The 25,477-nt window shown below is 38.4% G+C and overlaps 1 protein-coding gene across 3 annotated transcripts in view; it reads right to left on the reverse strand.

Moving 5' to 3' along the window:
• The window catches only part of LOC114655599 (unconventional myosin-Ic), a 177,704-nt gene that overhangs the window by 122,269 nt on the left and 29,958 nt on the right, over positions 1-25,477 (reverse strand). The window contains exon 1 of one of the 3 annotated variants that reach the window (XM_051930962.1): positions 3,636-3,656. The exons of the other annotated variants lie outside the window; for them this stretch is intronic. Within the exon in view, the coding sequence (XP_051786922.1) occupies positions 3,636-3,653 (18 nt within the window). The 5' untranslated portion in view covers positions 3,654-3,656. Of the gene's footprint in view, positions 1-3,635; positions 3,657-25,477 lie in introns of those variants that run through there. 3 annotated transcript variants of the gene reach the window in all.

Genomic DNA, 25,477 nt, shown 5'->3' on the forward strand with positions numbered 1-25,477 from the left:
GAAGTCCAAATAACCCTCTAAAGACCTCTGCATTAACATTGTGGGGAGGCATAGCTCAAGGCAAGGGTATAAAACAATTTCTAAAGCTTTGAATGTTCCCAGGAGCACTTTGGCCTCAATAATTGTGAAATGTATGAAGTATGGAACTACCAGGACTATTCCAAGAGTTGGCTGTTCAGCCAAAATGGAGTAATTAGACAAGAATGTGTTTCAACAGGGAGGTGACCAAAAATCCAATGGTCACTCTAACATAGCTTCAGAAGTTCTCTGCTGAAGTGTTCAGGGTTTAGGATAGAGTAGCTAACTCCTGATTGGAGTTTGCCAAATTGCAATTATAGGACTCTGAGCATGAGGAAAAAAAAGATTTCCAGTTCTGATGAGTCAAAATTTGAACTGTTTGGGCAGAACTCCAACTATTACACCTGGCAAATATCAGACATTGCTCATCACCTGCCTAATACCCTCAATACAGTAGGGCTGTCCAATTACCCAAAAAATAGAGATTAAATATTAAAAATAAGCAAATATTTAAATATTTTCAACCTTAGGCTAACGATTCTGGGCATTATAGTCATGCCGTTTTTATACTATATTATCATGGCAATGTCCACATCAGCAGTAAACCATCCATCCATCCATCCATTTTCCAACCCGCTGAATCCAAACACAGGGTCACGGGGGTCTGCTGGAGCCAATCCCAGCCAACACAGGGCACAAGGCAGAAACCAATCCCAGGCAGGGTGCCAACCCACCGCAGCAGCAGTAAACCTCCAAGAGCTAAAACCAATAAAAAAAAAAAAAAAAAAAAAAAGGATCCTAGTGATACTAAACTCATGAGCAGCTGCACCCTATAAAAAGGAAGCATCTGTACCGTTGTCTTGTCTTCAACTGGTACTGACAGCTGGGTGACTAAGTCTTAAACTGCTTGGACTATCCCTCACCCGTGTTACTCAATTCTTCCACCAGTGCTGTCCTAATACCTTCACAAAAAGTGCTCTCTCCTGGCCTTTACCCCAACCCTGCTTCCCATTCCTCACAGCTGTGCTTGCAGCAGCAAGACACATCACAATACATTTGTAGTGGGGGACACCAGCCGAGTGCTAACAGGACCCACTTTACATTGTCATAACTACTTCATGTATTGCAGAAGCACTTCAAGTTTATATAAAAAAAAAAGATTAAAGATATATTAATGCAGTGAAGCGCTGCACCAGTGCATGTAGCTCGTAAAGACTGAAGCTCCTTTTTGTGACTGCTTTTATGGTTCACTGTCCACAATGTGTTGGCTGACATTGACAAGGCTCTCTATAGTGGGGATTTTAGAGTGTTGTGATAAAAGGACAAATCAGAATTATGGCAGTATTTTCCATTTATTTTAATTAGAGGGTCTTAACATTAAACAGTCAGGGATCTCAGGGTTAAGAGTGAATGGGACACAACCTGATGCAAAATGATACTTTTACAGCACCAAAGAAGTGCTTAGAAAAACACTTGTTTCAAGTACACTTGTTGATCAAAGTGCATAGCACTGGGATAGAGGAGAAAAAAAATAGAGCAACACTGTTTCACACCAGGTGGCACGGTGGCGCAATGAGTAGCACTGCTGCCTCGCAGTTGGGAGACCTGGGTTCGCTTCCCGGGTTCTCCCTGTGTGGAGTTTGCATGTTCTCCCTGTGTCTGCGTGGGTTTCCTCCGGGCGTTCCGGTTTCCTCCCACAGTCTGAAGACATGCAGGTTAGGTGGATTGGCGATTCTAAATTGGCCCTACTGTGTGGGTGTGTTTGTGTGTGTCCTGCAGTGGGTTGGCACCCTGCACCCTGGATTGGTTCCTGCCGTGTGCCCGGTGTTGGCTGGGATTGGCTCCAGCAGACCCCCGTGACCCTGTGTTCGGATTCAGCGGGTTGGAAAATGGATGGATGGATGTTTCACACCATAAGTTTTACTAAAAGTTTACTAAAAACACAAGCTAAGCATTTAAAATTACAAAAAGGATGATCATGGAAGTAAACTGAAGTAAAAACAGTTGTGAAATAGGACAGCTTTGCATTGTGCACCTGGAGTAAATTGTTGGCAAAATGAGCGCAGGTAAACAAATAACCATTCTTTACAATCAATTGTCAGCTTTAAATAAGACCTTTTTAAAATACATTTGAATTATATTTGAATATCGACATTCAGTCTGACATCCATATGCTACTGTGGAGCTAGATGGTGGCAACATCAGGTTATGGAGGTGCTTCTTGGCAGCAGGGAAAGGCAGTCTAGTCCGAACTGAGGGAAGGAGGAATGCACACAAATACAGAGAGGTCCTTAAAAATAAATACATAAGACTTGCTCCACAGTGCACGTCACCTCAAACTGGGGAGATGGTTTGCCTTCCAATACAACAATGACCTGAACCATACAGTCAAAACAATGCTCGAATGGCTTTGGGACAAGTATCTGACTAATCTTAAGTAGCCCAGCCAAAGCCAAGACTTAAACTTCATAGAACATCTGGGGTGACACCTGAAGATAGCCGTTTACAGACACTTCCCATCCAATCAAAAAGGAGCCTGAGAAGATCTGCCAGGAAGAATGGAATAAATTGCCCAAATCCAGGTGTGCAATGCTTGTAGAGACTTACCCGACTATACTCAAAGCTGTAATTGCTTACAAAGGGGCTTATACAAAGTACAGAATTAAGGATCTGAATACTTGTATAAATGAGAGAGATTTCAGTATTTGATTTTTAATGAATTTGCAAACTTTTCTGAAAATGTTTTCATTTTCTCATAATGGGGTATTGAATGTAGATTGATGGGCAAAAATGGCAAATGCATCCATATAAATTAACTCTGCAACACAATAAAGTGCATAGAAACTGAAGGAGTCTGAACACATTCTGAATCCAAAGTAGAGCTGATACATTTAACTGACAAGTAAAACAGCTCCTAGAAACCAATCAAGATTTGTAAATAAGTATGGCTTGTTTTCCATACCGCTATTCAATGCCTATGGTAGTTTTGCTTGACCACTATAGGATCACATACAGTGGAAGCCATTATTACCGTGAGTAAGAGATACAAAAAAAATCTCTCTTTAATTGTAAAAAAAAAAAAAAAAATAGCTTGAGTAAAATAAACAGTTAAAAAAAAAGTTTTGTTAAGGAAAACAGAAGGCCATTGTTTATCATTTCCAGTAAGAGGATGACATTTGACACTGACATAAAACGTATTGATTGCATCCTTGACTAATGTATTGTTTCAATCTCTTTAATGTAATTTACAAAATCAATACAATAAAATTTGAAAAAAGGTTATTTGTACAGTTTACTTCCAAACTGCTATTAGATGCTGTGGCAGCATAAACTGTTACAAGATTTTATAGCAAATTTCCAACTGGCACGCTACTAGACATGCACATGACCATGCGAAATGTGGTTGATTGTTCATATTCAGCAGCAACATCAACCTATTAGCACAGGTCAAAGCAGCAGCACTGAGTAAGCTTGCTATTAATTTTGGGTGATGCTAACAAACTGGGCACATTGATCTATGAAAATAAGTTTAACGGTAGTTGTTAGTGAAAGCACTATGGGCACACAGCACACATAGTCAGAGAACTCCATGCTTGGGACAACAAGCGGACGCCTACCTTTTTCACCTGAGCCATGGGCAGGGTGCTGCAATAAATTAATAATAAAACCATTATTAACTTCCACAGACAACAAAGTTTAGATTTTACCCTAAAGATCTCTTATCATCGCTTCAAAATAAATAAGAAGAAACACATAAGTGAAAGAATCTCACAAAAAGAGTGACAGGTATATCAAAAGGTAAATTACCTGGGCTTAATATACTTCAGAGATGCTGGAATTCTATGCCAGTACGCAAAGCATACGAATATTTACAGGCAAATTGAATTTTCTCCCCACACTGCACACAGGTGCACACTGAAGTTTTAAAACTTTTGATTAGGTCAGCAAGGTTGTCAAACTGGTGAAGGGCTGCTATGTTACAGGTACATGAAGCTGGGTTCAAATCCTGTCCCAGTCTAAGCTGTCTGTATAAAAACAGCTTATTCAACCTATGCTTACACATATTGTCTGGGTGCCCAAGTTTTCAAACTACAAATCATAGACATGCAGGTTGTCTATCAGCTACAAACCAGGATGGTACATACAGACCCACACTCACTTTTAAGTTTACTCTGCAATTAACTGGTAATATGTACATAATAGGTCTCTGCTCTGTGGGGGAGGGTTAAGTAAAGCTGTAGTGTTACCTATATTTTTCCTAGAAAGATGTGAAAACCTTGTAACTTTTAATCATTTAATTTGTCATGACCCAAGAAATAGTGCAGATTATTTATTCAATAATACGTGTTTCTGATTCACACTTATTTAATACTGGGCCAATTTTAAATGACTAGTTAACTCATCACAAAACTCCAAAAAGATTATAAAAAAAAAGAAAAACATATTGGTAGAATGAAACAAAATTTCTAACACAAACAAAACAAGAACATTCTGTTTAATGATACAGAGCTCAAAAATTCCATGATCAGCAACCCCCATGCACAGAGTACTTCTGGCTTCCAGCTTGTGTCTGTGATCACAGACAGGTGCATGTGCTGCTAGATTCATCAAAGAAATCACACAGCCCTGACCAGTGTATTTATCAAACATACGTTTAAAGTATCCCTTGCGACCTCCTATTGAAAATACAGTACATCTCCAAAAGATTATTTCAATTATTATATTTCATATAATCTATGAACCTAAGTGTTCAGGTTTTAATAACTAAGAGTAAGCATTCACACACTAAGATGCTCACTGAGCAACTACATTGGTTTGTTTGTTTTCTCCAACTAAAATAATTACTAGTTAACACCTCTACTTGTCCCTAAAGACTCATCACCTTTTTCAAATAACCAACAAGGACAGAATGATAATTAGTAACCAGCACACATAAATAAAAATATACCAGAAAAGGGGAAGGATATGTGCAAATAAAATGTAACATCTTGCAGTAATTATTTCAAAAGAATCATAATACCAAGAATATTTTTACCACTTTTATCCATCCACTTACCCATGTGTTTCATAACCTGCTTAATTTAACTGGGGTAACATTATAGGTGCAGGTTGAAAAGATTTCTAATGAAAAAATGACTTTCCAACAAAATTCAAGCAGTCAGAAGATTTACTTTTCTAAGAATTGGCTGAACTTAGTACAGCATGTTTAGCAGCAGTTTTGCTTTCACCATAAAGGGGAGTACAGGAAACAAATGAACAGGATGAGTGCACCTGGCAGCTTTAAAACTAGGAAAAAAGGCATAAAAAGTAAATTACAGCAGAAATGCTGGCAGCTCGATCAAACTCAGACATCAAAAGTCTCCACAGACATTTCCCAGCCTTCATGCAAAGCATTATCTTCTTATGTGAACACTGTAAAAATAAATCACATCTATGTACTGTATATCAGTGAGTAGGAAAGGTTTATTTGTACTGTATCAAACCAATTCATATGCTGGTGTAATTTTAAAATTTGTAGTATCTAGTACACCAACACTATATATGGACTTTTTTCCAAGCAAACCGATACCCCTGTCTGGTTGTGTATCAGTTGCACAAAATCCATGTATAAAATGACATTTAAAAAAAGTACAATATATTCAACTATGATACAAAAAGTGCTATGTTCCTCTTGGGAAAATCATCTAAAATTGCTTTTGTAATTTTTCAACCAAATGAAAAAATGTTTTCTGTTTAATTAAGTCGCTGTAAAAACCTCAAAGTGCATTGATGCCCTAATTTTTGCTAACTATATATAAGCATGACAATCTTACAGTTTCAATCATGCACTGTCCTTAAAATGTAAAATATACATATTTTAGGTTTTAGTGTTAGAATAGAAACCATTCATGAAATAGATTAAATTCTGATATCTGCATGTAATATGCAAAAACTGAAATAAATGATACAAGTGTAGCAGCTCATATACTGTACTTACATAAAAGACTTTAGAAATAGAGACCTAGTTGTGGTTTTGAACAAGCAGTTCAGGAAGTCTTCAAAATTCAAATGTGCCACCAGGTAAAGGAAGTTTATCACTTAATACAAAAAGCCCTGAATGACTACCATTTGAAGCAAAGCTTCCAGTGATAAGCAACTTCATGCAGGATTACATCTTGCCTGCCGAAGGGGCCTGAGTTGCCTCGAAAGTTTTCATATTGTAATCTTATTAGTTAGCCAATAAAATGTGTCATTTTGCTTGACTTCTCACTAAGTGTCTACATATGAATTTTAGAGAGGGTTTAAGCATTCCACATAACACTATTATTGCATGTAGATTCCTTTGAGATTTTGAAGAATATACACTGCCTGGCCAAAAAAAAAGTTACCACCAAAAAAAAAGGTCACACACTCCAATATTTCGTTGGACCGCCTTAGCTTTGATTACGGCACGCATTCGCTGTGGCATTGTTTCGATAAGCTTCTGCAATGTCACAACATTTAGTTCCATCCAGTGTTGCATTAATTTTTCACCAAGATCTTACATTGATGGTGGTAGAGTCTGACCGTTGCGCAAAGCCTTCTCCAGCACATCCCAAAGATTCTCAATGGGGTTAAGGTCTGGACTCTGTGGTGGCCAATCCATGTGTGAAAATGATGTCTCATGCTCCCTGAACAACTCTTTCACAATTTGAGCCCGATGAATCCTGGCATTGTCATCTTGGAATATGCCCGTGCTATCAGGGAAGAAAAAATCCATTGATGGAATAACCTGGTCATACAGTATATTCAGGTAGTCAGCTGACCTCATTCTTGGAGCACATACTGTTGCTGAACCTACACCTGACCAACTGCACCAACCCCAGATCATAGCACTGCCCCCACAGGCTTGTACAGTAGGCACTAGGCATGATGGGTGCATCACTTCATCTGCCTCTCTTCTTACCCTGATGCGCCCATCACTCTGGAACAGGGTAAATCTGGACTCATCAGATCACATGACCTTCTTCCATTGCTCCAGAGTCCAATCTTTATGCTCCCTAGCAAATTGAAGCCTTTTTTTCCCCCAGTTTGCCTCACTGATTAGTGGTTTTCTTACGGCTACACAGCTGTTCAGTCCCAATCCCTTGAGTTCCCTTCGCATTGTGCGTGTGGAAATGCTCTTACTTTCACTATTAAACATAGACCTGAGTTCTACTGTTGTTTTTCTTCGATTTGATTTCACCAAACGTTTAAGTGATCGCCGATCACGATCATTCAGGATTTTTTTCCGGCCACATTTCTTCCTCGAAGACGATGGGTCCCCATTATCCTTCCAGATTTTAATAATGCGTTGGACAGTTCTTAACCCAATTTTAGTAGTTTCTGCAATCTCCTTAGATGTTTTCTCTGCTTGATGCATGCCAATGATTTGACCCTTCTCAAACAGACTAACATCTTTTCCACGACCACGAGATGTGTTTTTCAACATGGTTGTTTAAGAAATGAGAAGCAACTCATTGCACCAGTTGGGGTTAAAAAACTTGTTGCCAGCTGAAAAATAATCACCCATGCAGTAATTATCCAATAGGAGGCTCGTACCTATTTGCTTAGTTAAATCCAGGTGGCGACTTTTTTTTTGGCCAGGCAGTGTACTATTCTATTATTCTAGTCAGGCAACACTTAAGACATGGCTTTATTTATTTTATTTATGCATTTTTTTATTGCTATGATGTTCACTAGTTCTAAACAGGTGAGCCTTTGATTCGTATAAATTGTGCACTCCATGTTCAGCAACAAAGGAATGTCAGCCCAAATTCATGTCCACACCTCACACAGCAACAATAAAATTTAAATTTCAAATAAAACAGCAAGGCCGAAAAACATCATACACTAATTGTTCTGGGCTAACTCAGATACAAAAGTGTGAATTGCCACTGTTAATTCTGATAACCTGATGAGCCACTGAACAGGGTAAATATTGATTTGCATCATAGTCTGGATAAGACGAGGCTAATCAGTTCATTTTTTTAAATCCATTTCTAGGGAACTCACAATGAAGGCCTTTTTACAGCTTGGAGTTGTATGATATCAGAATGCAGCCCTGTTTATTTACAGCTTCCTTTGTGATATTGGGGGGAAAAAACATTTTAGTCAGTCTGGAACTTTAACTGCTACATCCATTAAGTTTCTAAATCTCACTGGAGTCATCCCTATCTACAGCTTCTATAACAAAAAGAAATAACCATGAAAAAGCTTTTTCTTGTATATTTGTATATAGACGGTACAAGTACCTGAACTGATGAAACCCTGTAAAGGCAGATTCATGCAAAAACTCTGCTTTAACAGAAGTGAGAGAGAGCAGGAACTATTTCCTTAGGGCTTCAACATATCAAGTGATTTTGTGGGCATTGAGCAATTTTGCAGTGCAAAGTGAAACACATGCATCTGCAAGAATTGGAAACACTTTAGCTAGATCCTGACAAACATTGAATTAAAAAAATCAAGAGTCAAATCAATAACAGTGATCATATATGGCTAAATACAGATCCAGACTGGCTTGCCATGGTATACTTGGTATGGTAACAGATAATGGGTTAAAAAAAATACATAAATAACCAAAATGGGGAAAAAAAACACCATACACAAATCTTTTGTAGCAGCATGCATTCAACATGCTACCCTGCTCTGCACATTGTTCTTCTAATTATGTGTGTGTTTCAAGGGTTTTTTCCATCTTCCTCCCTCAGGAGGAAATTTTGAATAGAGTCTTTAAATAGGCCCAGAGTAAGTGGTTTTGGGTATGTGCAGGTGAATGCCCTGTGACTGATGATACCTCGCTTCAGTGTACAATCGTCTCCCCCAAGTCAACTTCCACAGACAATATGAAAGCACGAACACTACAGCAATTAAACAGTTTATGGACCTTTTTGCACTTTGTACATTTTAATCTGAATGACAACTAAACCTAATTCCAAATAATGACACTCCAGAATTACAGATAAAAACAAAAATATTCTATTAAACATAGATGCAAACACAAATATAATGAAAGCACCACATAAGCATTTAAAAAAACTAAAACAACAGTCTCAAGGAACACTGGATTCACAATCAAGGAAAAATTATCAGATACAAGACACAGACATCTTAAATTTTAAACATATGTCATATAAATTCAGAAAAGAAAATATATGTTCTTTTTAGACCAAGATTAAATGCCCTTTTATCCATCTTTCATACTTACATACTCGGAGATAGGTTGTGGGGAAGCTGGGGCAATCCCAGGAAGCATTGGGGGCACACTAGGAACAATTCCAGGACAGGACACCTGTCTATCTCAGGGTAAACAACACAGACACACACTAGGGCCTAGTTAGCAATACTTATTCACCTAAATTTAACATCTAATCAATTAAAACAACTACTGTGGCAAATATCCTCCTCAATAAAAACACTCAAAAGAAAAGAGCATGAAAACAAAATACCTCTCATCACTAATAATGTTTACACATTTAAGCATTCAACTGAAATGTAAAAAGTAAAATATTATGATGTTGTTTTCAATTATAACCAAAAAACTATGTTTTACATAGATGTTTTTTATGTAAAATTACTGGTACAATTAACTTCCCAACAATGTACATAACACAATATTTTAGAACCAACTTAATCCATTTCAGAGTCATGTTAAAAGTCTATCCTGACAATACTATGGAAATGGTACCAGCCAATCACAAGGCTCACCCACAGACACAAGGGCCAATTTAGAATCTACAATTAACACAACAGGCATGGGTTTAGGAGTACCTGTATAGTTCACTAATTTCCAAAAAAAAAAATAAAACACAAATGGGGGAAGAAATCATGCAGTACACGTCGTGCACATTGGGCTAGGCTGAGTTAGCTATGCAGGTTTTGAATGCAAATAAATAAAATGGAACTGAGAGCCAGTCAGACTCTCGCTATATCTAAGTGCTTAAGTTTATATTTAAACTGCAAACAGACTGAAGGAGGGCCACTTCCAAAGCAACTTTTTTTTTTTTTTTTTAATTTCTCCTTCTTTCAGTCTGCAACACCACAAAAAGTACACAAAAATATGCAGCATAAGATTCAGAGAACCTTTGGCCTTCAATATGACTTCTAAACTCTGAAAAGATTGTAAACATTTTCGCTGTTACAATGCAAACCATATCGGATCCAATGATCCTCAAATTATAAACTTATTAAATGAGTGATAGGCAACTATACCTGATAAAACTAATTATAGTAGATATTGGTTGGTGCATCATGTCTGCCGGGTCGGCACGGTGGTGCAGTGGTAGCGCTGCTGCCTCGCAGTTAGGAGACCCGGGTTCGCTTCCCGGGTCCACCCTGCGTGGAGTTTGCATGTTCTCCCCGTGTCTGCGTGGGTTTCCTCCGGGCGCTCCGGTTTCCTCCCACAGTCCAAAGACATGCAGGTTAGGTGGATTGGCGATTCTAAATTGGCCCTAGTGTGTGCTTGGTGTGTGGGTGTGTTTGTGTGTGTTCTGCGGTGGGTTGGCACCCTGCCCTGGATTGGTTCCTGCCTTGTGCCCTGTGTTGGCTGGGATTGGCTCCAGCAGACCCCCGTGACCCTGTGTTCGGATTCAGCGGGTTGGAAAATGGATGGATGGATGGATCATGTCTGCCTCTAGATGCAGTGAAACAGGCCACATTTAAACTATTCCAACACTTTCTCTGCACATATGGATTTCCGTGCATTTTACACTCAGGGCTTATGATGATGTAAAGAACAACTCAGTTCTGTATGAAGTGGATATTTTAAAATAATACTATTCACTAAGTGAAAAGAATGTTCTTCATTGGATGAGATATAGCCAGCAAAGTCTGGACAGGTGACCAAGTAATCAACTCATCCATTTATACTTAAAACTGCTTAATCTAAATCAAGTATTGTTGGTGGTCACACATAATTCTAAGCAGCGAGTCTGAAGTCTAAGATGTCAGGTTGGTAAGACTGGCAGACCCAGTATAATGAATGCAATTGGATGTCTGGTAATACTGTTCTTTCCACGTCACGCCTTTAAGCTTGCAGTCTGCATTTTTCCAATAACAGACCATATATTTCATTAAATGAAATAACAGCATGGGGACAGAGAAGATGAAATAAGCCAAGGGCACATGGAGGCTATTACATTGACATTTTAGTTATATATACACTGGTAATCTAAGGATAACACCTATGCAGCATTTACAAATTCTCTCACTGAAACTAAATATTGTATTGTCAAGAACTGCTCACAAGTGTAGCAAATGGCAGTCAACATTTGTTCTTTTTGACAAAAGCATGTTATTAACTGTGGTGGCGTGGCGTGGTGTGGCATGGAAGGGCAGTGTAAGCACAGATGCCCTAGAACTCTGGGGACCTAGGTTCATTTTCCAGCTCAGTCACTATCCATGAAAGCTGCATAGTCTTGCAGTGTTCACATGCTGCTCTCGATTCCTTTCAAATCTTAGTCATTTTACATTAAATGCATATGAAGAAAGTGTGTTCAAGAAAGGGATTCATTTTAATTGCATTATACTGCATTAACTATAAAAAAAGATGCCTAAAAATAAAAACAATCTAAAATTTTAAAACAAAACATAAAAACCTACACTTTAATTGTAACAAAAACCTAATTTAACTCAGCCTTTCTGTTCATTTCCTTCATTATCTATAATAAGCAAATAATCAAAAGTCAGTTTATTCGCTAAATGATGTTTTGTAGTATCACACTGAGCTATCACAATAGTCTACATTTCTACTATCCTTACCCCATTCCCCCAGCATGCAGCCTTGTAATATATATATAAAAGCTTATTATAGTACCTTAGAAATGGAGCTAAACAGGGGAGGAGATAATGAGACATCTCCACATTAAAGCACCAATAACAACCACCACAGTGTTAAGCAATTTGACTTTATTAATAATCTTTATAGTGTATTCTATTGACCCCGATAGCCAAAAGTTCCAAATAATACACAGTTCCCGGAAGAGCAAGCAGCTGGTTTACATCAATGTTGAGCTAAGTAACTGACCTAAATCATCATTATATGACATAACTTGAGATCATAAGGACTTACTCAGCAGCATGATGGTATATTTGGGTACAAAAATTTAGTTAAATAAACTCCACACTAAGATTCTCCCCCCACCACCACCCAAACACACACACACACACACACACACACACACACAAACAAACAAGCATCTTGGCAGATGAGACATCCTCAAGAGTAATAAGACTCTTAAAGCCACATTGTCAGACTTTTTAATCGCAACATAATGAAGATTAGTATTTTTTTCATTGACATGAAGTAGGGAGTTAAACAATCCAAATGAGGATTTCCTAGGAGGCTCATCTCCACCCTGCTGTTTTTACAACTAGCAACAATCTTCAAGACATTTCTAAATCCAGGAATACCCATCTGTCCAAAAGAAGTACTGTACACCTGTCTCTCCCCATCTCTTCAAGGCTACGCTAAGCCATGCTAAAAGTATAAGGAGGTAAAACAACAAGTTCTGTACACTGAGGCAAAAATCGCAATAAACTACAACCAAGAAAATTATCAGTAAAGAATCAGGACGCTCTCTTCCATGGAACATACCTGGTAAAACAGAGAAATTATTCAAACACTCACTAAGTAGACTGTTGTGCCTCCCCAGTATTAAAAGCACAATCTTGGACAAATACAAAATGCTAACTAAAGGTTTAATGGTTCCAAGTGTCTATTGAAGATGTGCAGCTGGCTCTTCTGTAACACAGCCAAGAGTGCTGATGAAACAGTGCCGCAAACCCTCCCCACAATGCAATAAATTAGCAGGAGAGAGTGACAGACCTGAGTAACAGGGGCAGTCTGTTGGGCATAATTTGTTTATCTTCTGTTACTTACACCCATCTACATATTTTAATGCAAAATTGTGTCACTTTCATAATAATTATACTTCTTTTTAGCTCACCCCCCCCCCCCCCCCCCAAAGCACCTAAGAATTTTAGGATGCTGCAATAAAGAAAAAACAAATCTTGGAAGTGCTTTTGTTGTGGGATTGACCTTGTGAGAGTTGCTGGGAGACCATCGGTCTCATTAAGCAACGTCAACAAGATAAACAGGTTAGGCAAATAAATAAATAAATAAATAAATTAGAACTAAGTAAAAATGCAGAACCACTTGACAATGTATGATAAATAACATCTTCAGTGAGTTTCTGACACACCGCCACCAAAAAAAAAAAAAAAAAACTCTCTCTTGCCAGACACACTCAATTTAATTCCGATGACATATTTCAAAACTAAATACTGAGAGTAACATACAACAGTTCACATACTAAAAAAAGTCAAATGAAATAATACATCTCTGTCTGAGGTAGCTTTTCATATCTAAAAAGAGTTATAGGTTATGTGAAATGGATATGAAATGGATATCCTTGAGCTTTCAAGAAAACGGGGAAACAAGCACATTGATAATTCAACCTGAACTGAACTCCAATGCACATTTGATCAAGTTCAAAAACCTCAACCCTGAGCCGGAGCACACCAAAGATCCGTGTTACATGTACACATTCAGTATGCTATCTCCAACCGTGCACACACCACATCTTTTTCCTTATACAGGTAGATATATTTTACAAACCCACCAGTTAAAATATATAAAGGATCATAATGTGCTAAATCCCACAAAAAGTAGCAATTACTCCTTGAGAGGGTGCTAATCTACTACAAAACACAATTGTGCGCACATTAGTGTTGGATCGATACTAAAATTTAGACTTTGGTATCAATACCAGCTTTTGGACCCTATCGGTTCTGAAGCAAATAACGGACAATTCAAAATCCCCATCTTACTCCACTCTTCCTGGTGTGCTGCGCCATTGCTGCCCACTATGCTCCAATTCACTCTCGATAGTTCTGAAGTCCCAATTGTATCAAAGCAATAAAGGAGGTTGTTTGGGGGTATGTGCTTTTCCCTTGCGAAGAACCCTCCATAGCTGATCTTGCAACATGAACGTTTAAAAAATTCTGCAAAGTTACACCCATATACTTATATAATCACGAATAGTCAAAGGTCTGCTAAAAGGCAAAAGATGATTTGCTTGCTCTGCTTTTTTAATGCCGATGAATGACAAATTAACAGTCTTGGCTCAGACATACTGATCAAGGTTTTTCTGTAAAATACAGTTTTCAAAAGAGGTCATTTTTATTACACATTTTTCCTACTATTTAAGAAATACTGAAGAAGTCTTATGCATAACATACAACAATACATACTACAAGTTGACAAGGTGAAAAAATGTTTTAAACAGAATAAAAATGCATACCATCATACTTCCATTTTCAAAAGGGTTTAATCCAGTCACATCGTCTAGTGCATATCTAAAAAATTAACTTCATATAAAACAACTTGAGAATGTATAGATTTTTAAATTGCTTTCTTTAAATATCAAACTATATTTATAAATGTTAATTTGATACAATGCCTTTCCCAGAAATCATCAACATTACATTACAAAGCAAACAGGAATACAATACAAAGCAACATATAATTAAAATGTTTAACCAAATAACAACTTGGATTCTTGAGAGCATGAATAATAAAATTATAATCAACTACCTTAAACTATCATATTGCAGTTTCTATAGCAAGGAACATAGGATAAAGGCTGCATGTTAATTTGCTTACCATTGTACTAAGAAAATACTCTCAGAATCCTCAACCAAAAATATCCCAAGTGACCAACTATCCAATCACAGGTGGAGTGACTGGGAGGAAAGATAACATTTATTCATGGTTTAAGCCATGTTCCAGTCATTTTTGAACCATCTTTTTCCATTGCAGGGTCACACTGAACCAGAGTCAACCAAAGTAGGAACCTGGAGAGAATAGTGGACCAATACAGGCTATACATTCAGTATTAACACTGGTCTAATTTAGAGACACCAGTAGGCTTACTATAAGACACGTTGCTTTGGAAAGTAGCAGGAGACCACAGGATCTGTAGAAACGCCAGTCAATCATGACAAGAATGCGCAAACTGCACAGAGACAGTAATCAAGTTAGGATTCCACCCAAGAACACGTGAGGTACAGTAGATGCTAACCACTGTTACACAAAGCTATTCAGTGTTTCATAAACAGAAATTTCAGGGTGGGATGGAGTTTCAAACTTATATATTAACTTTGTTACCCTCTTCCTATTTTTTGAAATAAAAAAGGGATTAAACATAAACAGAAATAAAAAAAACAAAGTTTTAACAGCCAGTTAAGTTCTGGGGGAAAAAAAATGGAAAGATCACAGAAAACGACAGAATCATTAGACAAGGTGGAAAATATTGGACAGGATCTAAAATTTACTGAAACAGCATTAAGTTTCTTCATCTTAGGATGGACATTTCCACAGGATACACCTGTGCTTAGAAATTTGTTGAAGAATGTTAGCACCATTATCATTGAAGGAGATAGTAACCTTATCATTGACCATTGTATGACAGGAGTGATGAGGTTGGGGGTGGATATCAACAACATACAATTACATTATTTCAGCTTTTCTCTGTTACATTTCTCTCTTATTGGATGTTATTACAACTAATCTACGAATCCTTCTGAACAAAAATGTTGAGATGGCCGATTGAGACATGAAGTTAATGTTATATAAAAAAAATGAAGATTGGGCTTGTGGCACATAGTATACATTTCAGCCATCATTAAAATTTGGGAAATGTACATGTTTAAAACATTAGAAAATTTTAAATGAGAGAACAGGTCATTCAACAGTCTTATCCAAAATAAAAATCAGGAGGAGTTTTGAAGGTCCCTAAAGTCCTACTGTCTACCACACTACTTGGTAGCTTACTCCATTTGTCTAATGTTTTCTGTGTGAAGAAAAACTTCGTAATTTTTGTGCAAAATTTACCCTTAGCAAATTTCCAAGTGTGTCCCTGTGTTCTTGCTGAACTCATTTTAAATTAAGAGTCTCAATGCATTTTACTAATTTCTTTCATAGTTTTGAACACTTCAGTTATATCACCTCTTATTCTCATTTTGCTTAAACTGAAAAGGCTCATCTTCTTTAATCTTTCCTCATAACTCATGCCCTGTAGTCCAGAAATGAGCCTAGTCACTCTTCTCTGGACTTTTTCTATCACTTCTATGTCTTTTTTATAGGTTGGAAGCCAAAACTACATACAGTACTCCAAAAGAGGCCTTACCAGTGCGTTATAAAGCTTGAGCATAACCTCCCTGGACTTTTACTCTACATATTGTGCTATATAACCTAACATTCGGTTAGTCTCATCAATGGCTTCAGAACACTGTCTGGAATTTGATAGTGCCAAGTCCATCACAACTCCTAAATCCTTCTCATAAAGCATAATTTCAATTTTCAGACCTCTCATTGTGTATTCAGATCTCACATTTTTAATTCCTATGTGCAATACTTTACATTTACTTACATGAAATTTCATCTGCCACAAATCTGCCCAAGTTCCTTTGTAATTATTCAAGAGATTTTACATTATCTGCCAAACCTCCTTACTGTATACCGAACTGCAAACTTAACCGTCTTGTTTAAGTACAGTAGAATTCATTTTCATGATTTTCTTTTTACTGTATAGGATCACAGGGAAACATAGCCTATGGCTCTGGCACTGAACACAGGACAAGCACAACACTTCAATGGGACACAAATCCATCACTGGATACCAACAGGCATGCTTGCTCATATTGGGTATTCTGTTAAATGCCAGAAAACCAGAGGTACATACCTTCAGCATGTACAAACTCCACTTACGCAGTGTCTACTTTGGGAATCACACGTACAGGTACAGTCAACATCCAGCTAATGCCTGCTGTTCCTATCTGAATTCTGCCTCTTCAAAATATTGGACATTAATGCACAGTTAATCATCTTTGAGTTGTCTGCCAATTTACTAGTGACTAGGTATATATGATCAGCTTGACTGACATTATCTACTATTTAACTTTGGATATTCTCTTCCAAAACATAAACACAGTGTGCTGCAGTTGCAGCTAACAGGGCTACCCTTTTCATATATTCAATAACCGTACCAATCAATTTATAAGAAAAATGCATATAACTCACTCTTATTACATCCTCATCAGTGAAGGTTTTATTATGCTTAGCTAAACTCTGTGCATCTTGGAGGGAAGCACTTGTTTGTTCTTGAGGAGTTTGTGAATGGGCATTTTCCTGCTGTGACCGTTGCATTCTTTTAAGCCAGGCCTTGATTTTCCTATACCTTCCCTTCAACTGTGATGGAGAAGATTAATTGAGAGTTCAATGCTTCTGACGATAGTGGTGCCACACACTGGACTCTTTAATGATAGCAACTATTCTGTTGTAGGTCAGACAAATCAGGGGAGCATTTCTTATAACAGCATAATAGACATACTTTTCGGTCATTGTCATTTCAAGGATGAATAATCTGTAACAGAAAGATGTTTGATAGCTAACTTGCAATGTGGATTCAAAATATAATTTCATGGCTAATTATTAAAAGTTACATGATTAGATATACAGTGGGTACGGAAAGTATTCAGACCCCCTTCAATTTTTCACTCTTTGTTATATTGCAGTCATTTGCTAAAATCATTTAAAATTAATTTTTTTCCTCATTAATGTACACACAGCACCCCATATTGACAGACAAAAAAAAGAATTTTTGAAATTGTTGCAGATTTATTAAAAAAGAAAAACTGAAATATCACATGGTCCTAAGTATTCAGACCCTTTGCTCAGTATTTAGTAGAAGCACCCTTTTGAGCTAATACAGCCATGAGTCTTCTTGAGAAAGATGCAACAAGTTTTTCACACCTGGATTTGGGGATCCTCTGCCATTCCTCCTTGCAGATCCTCTCCAGTTCTGTCAGGTTGGATGGTAAACGTTGGTGGACAGCCATTTTTAGGTCTCTCCAGAGATGCTCAATTGGGTTTAAGTCTGGGCTCTGGCTGGGCCATTCAAGAACAGTCACAGAGTTGTTGTGAAGCCACTCCTTCGTTATTTTAGCTGTGTGCTTAGGGTCATTGTCTTGTTGGAAGGTAAACCTTCGGCCCAGTCTGAGGTCCTTAACACTCTGGAGAAGGTTTTTGTCCAGGATATCCCTGTACTTGGCCGCATTCATCTTTCCCTTGATTGCAACCAGTCGTCCTGTCCCTGCAGCTGAAAAACACCCCCACAGCATGATACTGCCACCGCCATGCTTCACTGTGGGGACTGTATTGGACAAGTGATGAGCAGTGCCTGGTTGTCTCCACACATACCGCTTAGAATTAAGGCCAAAAAGTTCTATCTTGGTCTCATCAGACCAGAGAATCTTATTTCTCACCATCTCAGAGTCCTTCAGGTGTCTTTTAGCAAACTCCATGCGGGCTGTCATGTGTCTTGCACTGAGGAGAGGCTTCTGACAGGCCACTCTGCCATAAAGCCCTGACTGGTGGAGGGCTGCAGTGATGGTTGACTTTCTACAACTTTCTCCCATCTCCTGACTGCATCTCTGGAGCTCAGCCAAAGTGATCTTTGGGTTCTTCTTTACCTCTCTCACCAAGGCTCTTCTCCCCCGGTAGCTCAGCTTGGCCGGACGGCCAGCTCTAGGAAGGGTTCTGGTCGTCCCAAACGTCTTCCATTTAAGGATTATGGAGGCAACTGTGCTCTTGGGAACCTTAAGTGCAGCAGAAATTTTTTTGTAACCTTGGCCAGATCTGTGCCTTGCCACAATTCTGTCTCTGAGCTCTTCAGGCAGTTCCTTTGACCTCATGATTCTCATTTGCTCTGACATGCATTGTGAGCTGTAAGGTCTTATATAGACAGGTGTGTGGCTTTCCTAATCAAGTCCAATCAGTATAATCAAACACAGCTGGACTCAAATGAAGGTGATCTCAAGGATGATCAGAAGAAATGGAAAGCACCTGAGTTAAATATATGAGTGTCACAGCAAAGGGTCTGAATACTTAGGACCATGTGATATTTCAGTTTTTCTTTTTTAATAAATCTGCAACAATTTCAAAAATTCTTTTTTTTGTCTGTCAATATGGGGTGCTGTGTGTACATTAATGAGGAAAAAATTCATTTAAATGATTTTAGCAAATGGCTGCAATATAACAAAGAGTGAAAAATTGAAGGGGGTCTGAATACTTTCCATACCCACTATATAGTGAGAAGTCAAGTAAAATGACACCTTTTATTGGCTAACTAAAAAAAAGATTATAATATGGAAGCTTTTGAGACAACTCAGGCCACTTCTTCAGGCAAGATGAAGAATTAGGTCAGTTTAGGGTGACTAATTAATCTAACTTCAATGTCTTTGGGTTGTGGAAGGAACCCAGAGTGTCAAGAGGAAACCTTGCACATTTTCCACTTGTTTGAAAACTCCACATGTAAAGTAACAGGACGAGGAATCAAATTCAGGTTCCTGCAAATGTGAAGCAACAACACAAACCACTATCTCACCTTGCTATCTCAGCCTTTAATTAATGAAAGCAAGAAGTGTGAACACTGCTGTATGTCAGATTATGCTGCAAAAATTATTATCCATAATGAAAATTATGGTATTTGAAAAGCATTGAAACGTTGCAAAATTATCAACAATAAATGAACAAAAATGAAATACAACTGTGTATTGTCTTATAAATAAATAAAGAGGTGTTAAATAATCACTTATATCACAAGATACCAAGACACTGTGTATGCTTTACACATGAGTAGTCTTCAGAGAACTCAACGCGAGTCATGTTTCACAATAGATAAGATTATTGTATTCTTCATCATGTCTGCTTGATCAAGTTACAACACAGAGGAAGATCTTACTTTTCAAAGGACATACAGAGACAGTGAAATATCTTCACACAGTAGAATAGTGCTGCCCGTACACTGACAAATGAAACTTTCACTTTTTTCTTTAAGCTTCTCTACTTCTGTGGCAACACATCCTGTCTCCTACACTTTAAGAGAGTTAAAAATCCACATGGTTGTTCAAAAATCTGAAGCTTAAAGCAAGTTCTTAAACTAAAAACATCTCATTTAATTCCATATATATATCCCTAAATGCAATCTACATAGTCCTTGCTGTAAAAATAGCAGTAATGCTGATGCACACTTTTTGTCTATTATAAACTTCAAATCCAAAAAGTCTTGAATAAATTATCTGAATTCACTACTCTTTAGCACTAGACAGCTGCATTAAAGCAGCATACAAAAGAGGACGTGCATGAGTAGGAGTGACTGGGAAGTGATGAATTTAGTCTTATTCTGCTACGGAAATACTTGGTTGTCCTGTGGTTAGATGAGAGCCTGTTTCTTGATAATTAGCAATCTATTTAGGGCTTCCGGTTTATAATTATGATACATTTACATTAATACAACATTGCATTACATAATGATACATTACATAAATGCGTACACATTTCTGTGTATATAGAGAAAAATGTAAGCAAGATTAATTATATTTAGCTGCTGCATGACAATTTGGTTCAAACTGGTCCCTGTCATTCCATTATCATCTATTACATATACCAGATGCTGTCAGCCATATACAAATATGAATACCTAATTAATAATTTTTTATACATTTATTTACAATATGCTCACACACACCTAAAGTGTTGTTGTTTTCCATGTAAGCTCAATTCCAATGAAGTATAACCCAGAAGGCTTTATATTTAAAGCATGCATCCATTTTCCAAATTGCTAATGGCAAGACAGCAAGAAAGCAGGCAGAAACCAACACAGACAGGACACCAGTTCATTGCAGGACATACCAACTCATAGTATTTACTATTTTCAATACATTTTCTAGCTGCTATAAGTCACTATACTTCTTGAGAAAACTATAATATGATGAGCAATTTGAAGGTATTATAACAAATGACCAGCAACATTTCAAATAAAGAAGATGGAAGGAATGGAAAAAAATGAGTGTTTTTAATATTTTATGAAAGAGGTGATGGAAACATTTACTTACTCTAACAGGGGCTACTGATTTTATTTTTTTAGTGCATAAGAGGTGCTCCATCAAAGGCTGTTTGGACTTTACTGTATGCATGCATGCATGTATGTATCAATCATTTTTATTGTTGTGACAGTTGCTAAGCACTCTCACTGGAAAACAGATCATGCTAAGCATTTACCAAAATCCATTTTCCTAAATTATACAATGCACAAATTTCACTCCAGAACACTATCTTCTATACTGCTCCCCTGCTACTGAATCTTTGGGAAAAAAATGTAAATAGTGTTGCTCCCAATCATTATGAACAGTGGTATACATCACTGCCTTGCTTTTAAAGTCACTCTTTTTTAATTGAACTAAAAAATGAAGTATCTTATGTAAGAACTAACAGGGAGAATCATGCAGTAGGTCTTTGCTTTAACATACATCCATACCCCTGAGTCCAGGGTATTCATTTTATGAGGGCTTTCAACATCCTGCTGGGGTCACTCTTCCCTAAGCCCTTCATCCACTCTCTGGGTCAATAGCAACCCTACTTTCCTATAGGGACAACAGAATATAACTGCCTCTAGTAGTGCCTGATGTTACTTAGCTTTAAGTTACAGCAGGTGTGCTTGGTGTTCAGGCAACCTTTATGTAAATTAACTTCAAGGGGTACCAATATACTGCTCCATTACAAATGACAAGGGAAGAAATCACCAAATGTCAGAATTTCCTGAATATTTAATTTAGATCAGCTTCCTCAGCTATTGGTTACTTGCTGCCTTTGGTCAGCCTGAAGATTTCTCAACATTAGACCATTTTGCTTCTGAACAAGTGCTCTTGCCCGATTCCCATATGCTTCATTCAGTTCAGTACAAACATAGGGTTCACCACCCAACTGTAGCAATTATGTTTTCACACTGGTATAAGCAGGTATTATCCTAACACCAGTGTGTTTTCAGCTGGGGATTTACTACTGTCCTTTGCCACATCTTTGCCCTGGTACCCCTTTCACTCTTTTTCTTTGCTTACAATTCCAAGTAACTATCCATTGTCATTTTATACTGTGTTTTCTTTGCCAGCTGAATTAAAAGAGCTTTTCCTATTTGAAACAGTTATGAACAGTGTTGAGGTTATTTGCTAAAAGAGGTAAAGCATATCCATATATTTGGAATACTTGTAGAATTAGGTTTTATTAAGACAGGAGACCTCTTAATCTAATCAGTTGAATTCAGGTGATCAACAGAATTTAAGTCTATTATAAACAATATTTAAAGTAGTGACCAATTTTTCAACACAATCTTATGCAAACAAATCTAGATCTTTCAAAGTGATTTGGAATTCTCAAGTCTTTGTATCAAGTAGCTTTTTCTTGATCAGCCCCTACTCTCACTTGAACAACACTACAATCTCAAAGAAAATCAGTATCAAAGTTTAAAACTCATATTCACATGAAGCCCAAAGACAGATACATAAACCATCTTATTTACATCCTCCTTTCCTCCACCTAAGCGGGAAATCAGAGACTGTCTCTTCACTGCTCCTGAAGACATGTATGCATAGCTACAATTTCCTGTGTGACGTGTACTGCAGATTATAAATGCATTTAGATTGTATCATTGTGTGCCCTTTCATTTTTAAACAGAACAGATGCATTTTTGCTAAGTAGCAGAACACAGAAGAGTAAAGCCAATTTTTATCCTACCTCATATTGTAATAAACTAGATAAACTACAAAACAAATGACTCAGATCCATTTAAAGTAGGCACTCAAAACTTTTTATCCTTCTGAAGTGACAAGAGGCAGCAGCCCTAGATAATACTGCATTTACATACAAAAAGTGTTACCAAGAATCAGTCAACCTGTAAATTTTAAGTAACAAAGTGATAAACTGCAAACCTATCATTACAGTGGCTGCAAAATCAGTCCAAGATCATTAATGTACTGTAATTAAGTTATCCTAGTGAAAGGAACTGGTGGTGATGGTGTGTATTCTTAATGGCATAATCCATATTACTAACCGAGAATGGTAAACCGGATGGCATGGACGCAGGTACATGGCGATGGGACCATGAGACGTACTGCGCAGGCGCGTACAGCGCACGTCTCATAAACCGCAAGCGAAGTCGTATCCACCGCGCACGAAGGAGTCACGGCCCAAAAACGAAAGAGCTCAACTGACATGAATGAGAAATCAAGCAACAACACACCCATAGCTAACAACTAACGACACAGCCACACAAAGAAGAGGATTTTGCGCTGCAGCCCGGATTCAAACGGAAGAGGCTACTGAGGCCCCACAGGTCCACAAAGACAGTACGGAAGGCGCGGGAAAGTACAAAAGGCAAAGGCGCCTACACAGCATAGTGAAACCCGACATAGTACGGAAGGCGCAGGCGTCACCGCCATATTGTGAATGGCACCACTGCGGAGTGAAGTTAGGAATAATGTGCTGCTTGGGATTGTACAAACCGCTGAACGCTTTACACCAAATTCAAACACAATACAGCTCAACGATACAAACACGAGCCCACCTGGATAAGATCAATGAACACAGGCGCCTACAACGCACGTCTGAAACTGCGGAAGCAAAGCAGGCATGGGTTCAAAACGAACGAGCTCGACTGACGGATATACAAACACGAGCCCACCTGGATAAAATCAATGAACGCAGGCGCCTACAACGCGCGTCTGAAATGCCGCGGGCAAAGCGGGCACAGCTCCAAAACGAACGAGCTCAACTAATGTATTTCAGGATACCCAATGCTGGGGATAGGCGAGCGAAGCGAGCAGGGGGCGGAGCCCCCTTGTATAAAACAAAGACAGGCCGATTGTCTGTTGATGGGAGGCACAGCAACGCTGTGGTTAGTGCTGTTGCCTCACAAAACAAGGGTCTTGCATGTCTGTATGATGTAACCAAGCTGCAAGTGTGCTTCCTTCAGGTACTCTAGTTTTGTTCCCATATGCCCAAAGATGTACATTTGAAATTAACTCTTGATTCCATCGTTTCTTTTTTATAGGTCAAGACCTAATGCAGCTGGTAGCTCCAGTTTAATTAGCGTAGTATCATTTCTGCCAAAACACACATAAAAAGAAAACACAATGCGACTTGCCAAGGCCAATGACTATCAGGTCATTTCCAGATAAGCTTCGTTCAGAAAATAAAATGTGAGAAAAGTTAAATTCCTGCACTACAAAAGAACCACGGTGCAAAAAATGACTGACTTCACAGGAAGTTTCAGGAATGATAAGACTTCACTCTGTAAGCCACTACACAACTGCATACAACTACAACCTTCAATAGAATAAACAGATCAACTAGGGAGCAAATATGGCGATAACAGTCGGCCACCAGCAGCAAACACAATGAAAGAATTTAGCAGCTGTACAGTTAGGTCCATAAATATTTGGACAGAGACAACTTTTTTCTAATTTTGGTTCTGTACATTACCACAATGAATTTTAAATGAAACAACTCAGATGCAGTTGAAGTGCAGACTTTCAGCTTTAATTCAGTGGGGTGAACAAAACGACTGCATAAAAATGTGAGGCAACTAAAGCATTTTTTAAACATAATCCCTTCATTTCAGGGGTTCAAAAGTAATTGGACAATTGACTCAAAGGCTATTTCATGGGCAGGTGTGGGCAAGTCCGTCGTTATGTCATTATCAATTAAGCAGATAAAAGGCCTGGAGTTGATTTGAGGTGTGGTGCTTGCATGTGGAAGATTTTGCTGTGAACAGACAACATGCGGTCAAAGGAGCTCTCTATGCAGGAGAAAGAAGCCATCCTTAACTCTTTTAGGGCGGATGTCGACTTTTGTCGACAGGAGGGGTTGAAGGCGAATGTCGACAAAAGTCGACATCCAGGGATAAAGGGCGACAATCAGCTGTTAATGGCGACAAATCTCACTGTCACGTCACAGGCATTCCCTCCGTGCTTGGAGGAATGCTAGACTCGTTGACTCGGCAAATAAACATTGCGTGTGCGTGAGTTGTGAAATGTAAACAAAGGCAAGATGGCACCGACATGTGAAAAGGCAGCGAAGCAAGTGCAGAAAAGAAAACACTTGGCAGACGTTGTTTTGCGCATTACCGTGGAGTCGGACTCTTGATTTTCAGAATCGGACTTTATTGGCAGTGATCAGGAGATCGAGCAAGAGAGTTAGAAGCAGGCATCAGCTGATCAGACACCAGCCGATGCCGCGCGAGCGGATCTGCTGCCAGTTGAGTGTCTTCGCGCAGCCGATGCATCTACGGCAAGGTTCGCATGGGATAAATACACATACATTGATCCGTTGAGAGCCGATGTGGCTACCGGAGTTTACAAGACGGCATGGCTTGCTTTTGGACACGACAGATCACCAGCTGCTGTACTTCAGGCTGCTCTCTCCTGATGCTGCTTTTCAGCTACTGTCAGACGAGACAAACAGGTAGGCAGAGATTTTTTTTGAATCGCGGGCTGCGTTTGCATCGCATTCTCGTTTTTCAAAGTGGAAACCCACAACGAAAGACGAGATGAAGCGCGCTGTGGC

This window comes from Erpetoichthys calabaricus, chromosome 8 (assembly GCF_900747795.2).
Source record: "Erpetoichthys calabaricus chromosome 8, fErpCal1.3, whole genome shotgun sequence".
NCBI lineage: Eukaryota > Metazoa > Chordata > Cladistia > Polypteriformes > Polypteridae > Erpetoichthys > Erpetoichthys calabaricus.